At 34.6% G+C, this 8,344-nt stretch overlaps 1 protein-coding gene and 1 long non-coding RNA gene across 2 annotated transcripts; one reads left to right on the forward strand and one right to left on the reverse strand.

Moving 5' to 3' along the window:
* Positions 1 to 805: 805 nt before the first annotated feature.
* LOC106799708 (uncharacterized) lies at positions 806 to 1,836 on the forward strand. The gene is made up of 2 exons (XR_001389417.3): positions 806 to 1,061; positions 1,145 to 1,836. It is a non-coding gene; the product is annotated as an uncharacterized lncRNA (long non-coding RNA).
* A 102-nt stretch (positions 1,837 to 1,938) lies between these two features.
* On the reverse strand, positions 1,939 to 6,957 carry LOC100817960 (LRR receptor-like serine/threonine-protein kinase FLS2-like). Its single transcript, XM_003532602.5, has 2 exons — positions 3,241 to 6,957; positions 1,939 to 2,483 (listed from the first exon to the last, which is right to left on the reverse strand). The coding sequence occupies exons 1-2, from the start codon at positions 6,389 to 6,391 to the stop codon at positions 2,137 to 2,139; spliced, it is 3,498 nt and encodes a 1,165-aa protein (XP_003532650.1). The 5' UTR covers positions 6,392 to 6,957; the 3' UTR covers positions 1,939 to 2,136.
* Positions 6,958 to 8,344: the final 1,387 nt, after the last annotated feature.

The raw sequence follows: 8,344 nt of genomic DNA on the forward strand, positions 1-8,344 counted from the left end.
TGTGATTTATTTTCAGAGATTATTAAAAATGTTTTTATTTTAGTTTTTTTGGGATTCTGAGCTAGTTTTTTTTTCTTTTTCTTTTATTTGCAGGTTAAGATAACTGCAGCTATGTTTAGCGGGGATAAACCGGAAAAAGATGTATTATTTAGAGATATATTTACTAGTTAACTCTATAGGTATGTTTGATTTCCAAAGTTAATTCTTTATTAGGTGATGTAAGGAATAAGAAGTTTATTATTCGCTATTATGGTCTTTTTTATATTTCATGAAGATTAGTACTTTGTTATTTCATTACCAGATTACTTTAATGGTTATATTGTTGTCTCTTTATAGTCTCACACACATCATATATATATATATATATATATATATATATATATATATATATATATATATATATATATATATATATATCGATGAAACATCATTAAATCTAGGCAATTAGTCCACTGTCTCAAGGATTAAAAAATCAAAATATTAATTTATAGTCAATCACACACATATATAATTCTATAAGATCAGAAATAATATAATTTTACAAGTGAGGATGAGTTTTTTTTTTTAAAAAAAAGAAGAAAAGAGGATGAGCTACTTTTATTCTAGTATAATAATAGTTCTTATTTCTTTTTCCATCATAAGTCATAGATTACTTTTACCTTTCATCACCATCAAGCACACTTATAAATTGAGTTTTGATCCAATAAACATATATGAAAGTACATATATATAGGGTGATTCATATACCATAATTAATAATATAAGGGTTAATTAGGTATTTATTCCCCAACTTTATTAAATTTTCATTTGTAGTCTCTCAATCTTTTTTTTATAATTATTAGTTTTCTGTTAATTTTCCGTCAAATAATTTTTGTCTCTAATTTTTCTTGTTTGTCGTTTATTTTCCGACAAATACTGCCAAGTCCCATCTAGTATCTAGTACTATACTGCACCGCACTGTTTCGTCGTTGACAAAATAAAAAGGAAAGAAACAAATGGACAACAAAATTCGACCTTTATCAGTGTCATTGCATTCCAATTTCTTCTCCTCACTAAAACAGGTACGTGTATGTTGTAATTTTAATTTCAGCATCGTAAAATGTTCTTAATGGATTCTGAATTCTGAGGTTTGATGCTCGTTCAGGTTGAAAAGAGGTTAAAATTAGACCAAACTTTACAACCAGCAATAGAATCTCAGATACATGAAAGCATTTTGGGTTCTCCCATCTTCCTTCAATCTAGTTGTAGCCAGAATTGTCCCTCACAAGATAGCAGTGAACCTCCTCAAGCATTCCTCTCAGTTTCCTAAGAATTTCCAACAATCCATCAAGACCCTTCTCATTTTTAAACAGATCATGTCACTCCAGCCAATGAAGCTGAAGATAATGATGATGACATTGAACAGTTAATGCAGCTCTTGGGATTATAAGAGGTACAAGAACCAAGGGATGATGGTGATTCATGCCACTGTGAAGATGGGTTTTATGTAAAAATTGTTGGTTTGTAAGGGCCAAAGTGTAGGAAGGAGGTGCTGAGGTTAGATGGGTGGATCAACCACTTTATGAATGGTGGTGGGGAGGAGAAGCAAGAACCCTTGAGATTGGCACACCTGCTTTTAGGGAAAGCTGCTTTTAATTCTGATGGTGCTTTTGGAGAATTGGACTTCCCTTCAGGCATTCAAGAATTTCTTCATACTGATCCTCCCTGTAATTAAGGCAACCCCCCACTTTCTTATTATTACTCTTTTAGCTTTGTTGTTTTATTTTATTACATTCTTCTTTCTAAATGTTATATCCAAATGCAACTATATAGAAACTTTAGAGCCTTTATGACTTATAGAAAAGTTGGGAGATTCTTTCATCATGGCCCTAGGAATCTTGAGCAATTAATGTTACATTGCATTGTTGTGAAGGAAGGCTGATAATTTCCATACATTTATTAAAAATTCAAGTCCCCTGCTAATTTGTTATCTATTACTAAAAGATTGTGTGCATTTCATCATAATTGGAAAACTAACATGGACACGATAAGACTTTGTTGTTGTTAAAGGCAACAATAATGTGGCAATTGGGAATCATTTTGATTTTTCTTCTTAACAAAGAGCAGCTCCAAGGATTGATTGGTGGCGTTTATCATTTAACAAGACAGTGTTGTTTGAAGCTTCACAAGGGCAGATAACACCTCATTTGTATTGGGTCGATGTTCAGGATCAGGGAGGGTGCAGCACAGGGATAGCTTAAAGAGCTCTGCCAACACTTCATCATGATTTTTTGTAACATTCCAAGTCAACAAAGGGTCCACGATATCAACAAGTTGTTCTATTCCATTTGCAAGGGCTTTTGTCACCACTTCATGCAAAGTGATTGGCAAACCATCCTCTTCTGAGAGTCCTGTCGGCCTTCTTTTTGTTAGAAACTCCATTACTATGATACCAAAGCTGAACACATCCGCTTCAGTTGTTACTTTCCTCATGTAGGCAAATTCTGAGAATTACACAGCAGAAATACCTTGTTTAGAGCGTGAAATTTATAAAAAGACTTTGGGTGTACAAAGTTAATAAGCTAAGAGGATTGGAAACAAAGTTATATTTAATATTATTTTCTTTAAAAAAACCATGGGTATGTAAAGGGGTAGTGTTCTCCATGCTACTGTAAATCTAATAGCAAATGTTTCTGCCTATCATTACTCACAAATCAATTAGCTAAAGTCACCAGTAGCAAAAACTGATGGAAGCTCTGCACGCTAATCTCATGTTGAAATGATAGTCAGTATATTTGATATGCTGATTATGGTAATGCAGTCACAATAGTTCTACTTCATTTTTTTGCTACAATCAATTAATACTGATCCACTGTGAATTGTAATCACTGCTTTAACTAATATAGCATCTGAGAGGAGGGGGGATAGTTGTAACATGGACTATTTATAAGTCAATGTTTTCATGCAACAAATTATGCAAGTCTTGGTGATGCTACCTTCTTTGAAAAGAACAATCAAATTTGGGTTCGTATGCATTGAATAAAAACAGAAAATAGACACTAACACACGTTCAAGACTTGAGCTCTTCTTTATGTTAGTTTAGCTGATTAGAACCATTTAAGGTGTGGGATTTACCCACCATACAAATCCAACAAGAACTAAAATGTTCATTTGAATTGTAAGTCTGTCATGAACATAAGTGTGATGAAAATATATTATACATTAAAGATGAGAGATTAGCAAAATAGGAAAGGGTTATACCTGGTGCCATATAGCCAACTGTGCCTTGCAAAGCTGCTGATGAGGAAAGGGTACTACCAGCCTGCTCATGAAGACCAAGTATTCGTGCTGTCCCAAAGTCACTGACATGAGCTTCCCACTCTCTGTCTAAAAGAATGTTAGAAGGCTTTAAATCACAGTGCACAATGGGAAAATCATAACCAGAGTGCAAATAATCCAATGCACTAGCAATAGAAATGAAAACTCGGACTCTTTCAGATAATGTCCACCTAGAGGTCACAGACTGATCTACCCCTTTGCCGTGTATGATGCTATCCAAATTCCCATTCTCCATGTACTCTAGAACCAAAGCCTTCATTTTCCCACTCTCCCAGGCATATCCAAGTACCTTGACCAAATTCCTATGTCTCATCTGGCTCAAGGTGTTGGCTTCTCTCTTGAAGATCTTGTCAGTATTTGCAGAGAATTGTTGCAGATTCAATCTTTTTATGGCTACAACCTGGCCATCTTCCATTTGACCTTTGTAAACTGTGCTCAAACTGCTAGAACCAATGATGCTGTCTGCACTGAAAAAACCAGTGGCAATCTCCAACTCCTTTGGATTGAACCTTTTAAGTGGCAATGCTGAACTGTATTCTGGTCCATGATTCGCACTAATATCCCTTTCTTTAGAATTGCAGAGTTTGATACCTCTATTGAGAATTAGAATCACCAACACTAGTAATAGCAGTATAGCAAGTGATCCAAGTGAAGCAATAATAGATATGCTCTTCTTGGATAGTGAATGTTTTGTCTCTCTGCATTGTGATAGGAACTTAGCTCCACAAAGATCCTGGTTTCCTACCATACTAGATGCATTGATGTGTGCAAAAATTCCGGAATTGGGTACAGGACCTTCAAGTTGATTGAAGGAAAGGTTGAGATGCACCAAGTTGGAAAGGTTGGCAAAGCGCTCAGGAATAGTTCCCTTCAAGTCATTCTGAGAAAGATCTAGGGAACTAAGATGATCAAGTTCTGCTAATATTTCAGGGATTTCACCTTCTAGATGATTTCTTGAGAGGTTTAAGTTTTCAAGCAAGTCCATGTGACTAAAAGCTTCTGCAGGAATAGGACCTGAAATATTGTTTCCTGAAAAATCAAGATTGAACAGATTTCTGCATCCAGCAAGTGTTTTGGGAATGAAACCTGAAAGATTATTGTTTGAAATATCAATAGCTTGTATCATTCCCAACATGCCCAACTCAGTTGGAACACTTCCAACCAAGTGGTTGTAAGAAAGGTTAAGATACATCTGCATGTCTTTGAAGTGTGCAATGACATCTCTGGGAATTGATCCTGTGAGCTGGTTGTGAGAGAGATCCAATGATAAAAGCTGATTAAGCTTCCCCATGCTTCTTGGAATGGACCCATCAAGTTTGTTGCCGTGAAGGTCTAAGAATGAAAGCATCTCAAGCTTTGAGAGAGAATCGGGTATTTGACCAACCAACTTGTTTTGATGCAGCATAAGTTCAGTTAGTTCTTTTAATTCAGAGAGCTTATCAGGTATTGGACCTTCTAATACATTTGCATATAGAGAGAGCCCCTGAAGGTGAGAAAGTTTGGACAGTTCTGGAGGAATTTGACCTGAAAACCTATTTTCTGAAAGGGATAAAGTGACGAGTTGATTCAAGTTTCCAATCTCTGGTGGAATTGGTCCTATGAAAGAATTTGCATTCAGCTGCAGGCGTATGAGTTTAGACAGGTTCTGGATACCTGATTTTATCAATCCACTGAAGTTGTTCATTGCCAAACTTAGAGTGCTAAGATTTGAGCAGTTATAGAGGTCATCTGGGATTTCCCCAGTCATTTTGTTGGATGTAAGAGACAGGAAAGTAAGATTAGGCGACCTTGAAAAACCCTCAGGAATTTTCCCAGTTAAAGCATTAAAAGACAAACTTACATTTACAAGACTAGTAATATTGGTAATGCTAGAGGGAATGGATCCATGAAAGTTGTTGGAGTTCAAAACAAGAAACTTCAAATTATGAAGCACACCCAAGTTTGGAGGAAGTTCACCTGAAAGGAGATTCTGGCTCATTGACAGATATGTCAAGTTTGTCAAGTTTGTTATTGATGAAGGGATCTTCCCAGTAAAAGCATTTGAATGCAGGGTTAGAACCTGTAAGGAACTCAGAGATCCAATCTCAGAAGATATTGTTCCCTCCAATATATTCTCTGAGAGTCCTAAATGTGTTAACGATTTCAACTGGAAAATGGAAGATGGAATGGTGGAATTCAAATTATTGTGATATAACCTCAGAGTCTCCAACCGAACTAAATTTCCTAGCTCAGGAGGAATACTTCCAATAAACTGATTTTCATAAAACTCAAGGTTTAAAAGCTTGCTACACTTAGCAATCTCGGAAGGGATTTTCCCACTCAAGGAATTTTGGAACAATAGAAGGTATTCTAAATTTGTCAGATTTCCAATCTCTCGAGGTATTACACCTGATAACTTGTTCTGGCTAAAATCAAGAGCTCGCAAAGCTACTAACTGACCTATGGAAAGAGGTATAGACCCTACCAAGTTATTTCCATAACCTAAAATCTGTGTAGCATTAACTAGATTCCCAATGTTTGATGGGATTCTGCCAGTAAGGTTGTTGAAAGTAAAAGCAATTCCCAACAAAGAAGTGCAGTTGAATATGCTGTCAGGGAGGCTTCCATTCAAGAAATTGTTACCTAAATCCAAATACTGCAGGCTTTTAAGATTTCCTAATTCAGGAGGAATAGGACCTGAGAGAGAATTTTCAAAAAGAGATAGTGTAGAAAGATGAGTGCAAAAACTGAGCTGAGCAGGAATGTAGCCAGTGAATGAGTTTGAAGTTAAATCAAGAACCTGAAGGCCTGAAATGTTTCCAAGGAAAGGTGAAATCTCCCCTTGGAGCTGAAGACTAACCAGGGAAATTGAAATGACATGACTTGAAGATGGATCACATGCAATGCCAGACCAGTTGCAGTGGTGGTGACTGTCAACCCAATCTGCAAGAGCCCCACTTGGGTCACCAGTGATGGAGTTCTTGAAAGCTTTCAATGCTTGAATTTCAACATCCAAGCTTGTTTCAGCATGGGAAACTATGGATACAATGGAAAGGACTATGCCTATAGTCAAACTAATCTTTAGGGACAACATCAATGTGGAATATGGTAGAATATTCAATGGCAGTTTCCTGATACAAAAAAAAATGGAGTGGAGTCTTTATAGGCAGTTAATGTTCATTCATACACCAATAATTTCATAAGGCATGGCCCCCCATTTGTGACAGAGTGAGTTCAATGACATGTAGGCAAGTCAAACATTAGCAGGGATTAATGTTACTTAGAACAAAAACCGTGATTGTTTGGACAATGACTTAATATCTTAAATTTGACTAGGAGGTCATCCCGGTATAACGAAACAGGTTGCATCTTCTACTGATTGAGACACTGCATAGAACAGCCATGTCAAACATAAATACATACGTATCGGCAAAGGTTTAAGAGAGAGAAAGAGTACACGAGGTATATATATATATAATAGGCTATCCATAGAGTTCCAAAACTAGAAATAAATAGAGTTAGTATGTGTTTGGATATGCGTCTGTTACGCACGTCTTCCCCTAAAATCACGTCAAATTGACTCATTTACGTGAAAGTTAGGATTTGTAGATTCTGCAGAACATGGAAAGAGAATGTATACGCGAATTGGATAATCGTAACCAAACAATCACTTAGATTATTCCAGCTTAAAGTAGGGTCTTATTCTAATCTTAAATATATAATTGCGTTAAATATTTAAATTGAAAATTTTATCGCTCACAGTGATTTTATTTTATATGAATAAAATTATTTCTGGTAAAAAAATACTTGTAATCTCAACAAAAGTAAACATATTTTTTTAATACCTAATATTAGGAAAAACTGGTTTAATAAAATGCAACAATTAAAAAAAATAAGACTTCAATTAAAATTCATTACATTATCACCTAATCATAGATTCTCAAATTATTGATTTTTGCAATAATTACTTTAAAAACTTATATTTAAAATGGTTTTTAATTACTTCAGTGTGAACATCTTTAATGTATTAATATATTAAGGAGTTGAGCGTGACTAGTAGAGCAAATGATGTGTATTACAAAAGCTGCTAGCAGAGTCGGCCATGAGAAGCAAAAAGTGAGAATGCATATCGGTAAACGCGGTTTGCAACAAGTTGTGTGATGAAGCCAAACAAAGCAAGTTGCTAATAGATAATGGCAAATATTTTAAATGTGAAGTCGTGATATTGAATTCAGACGTGTGGACTGGGTTGAACCTATCACGATCCAGCAAATTAATCTCTCAAGTGGCAAATTTTATATATCATGTAATACCTTTATATATATATATATATATATATATATATAATGCTTTTAGGTTGGATGAGGATCCTCTAGAATCTAGAGTTGTGACTTGCGAGTGTGTGTTTGAGTTTACATCCAGACCCACATTAAAATACTAATTCTTAATTTGATTTTAGGTAAAATGTTTACCTTGCATTTAAAAAAAAGAGGGTTAATGTTTACAAATTTAATTTGATTTTACTTTGAGAAATTTAGTTGATACAGCTTTAGGTAATTTTTACGTTAAATTGAAATTTCTATATCAAGTTTTACTGTTAATCAATTTAATTCAAAATTCATTTTCAAAAACATTCGCTCAAACTCACAAAAATTGTCATGATAATGATGATATGCATGTTTTCATTTCCCCGGTAATTTTCTTTAACCAATCCCCCACAAATTTTACTATAAACTTGCTTTTTTAATATAAAAAATTAATACATAAATCTCATCATTTAAAAATTAATCTCATTCAAAATTAATATTACAAACCTTAACTCTCAAACTCACAAACAACTAGTCACGATGCACCTTTTCATTTCCTGTTTAATTTTGATTTAAAAAACAACTTATTTTAATAAAGGCCAGATATCTTTTGCAGTTCAAAAAATGCAGAGAATCGCCATCTATGATTTTAACCATTAGTCCATTACTAATTAAAATTAAATCAAGTGCGTGAACTTAAATAGAAAAGAAAAATTGTCTTTACTCTTTTTTTCTTAATT

This window comes from Glycine max, chromosome 8, assembly GCF_000004515.6.
Source record: "Glycine max cultivar Williams 82 chromosome 8, Glycine_max_v4.0, whole genome shotgun sequence".
Taxonomy (NCBI): Eukaryota; Viridiplantae; Streptophyta; class Magnoliopsida; order Fabales; family Fabaceae; genus Glycine; species Glycine max.

Excerpts from the sequence above, each read along its gene's own strand:
- LOC100817960 (XM_003532602.5), bottom strand. The coding sequence starts at position 6,391 with ATGTTGTCCCTAAAGATTAGTTTGACTATAGGCATAGTCCTTTCCATT. Across the intron at positions 2,484-3,240 it reads AGTTGGCTATATGGCACCAG|AATTTGCCTACATGAGGAAA; the intron begins GTATAACCCTTT and ends TGTAATTCTCAG.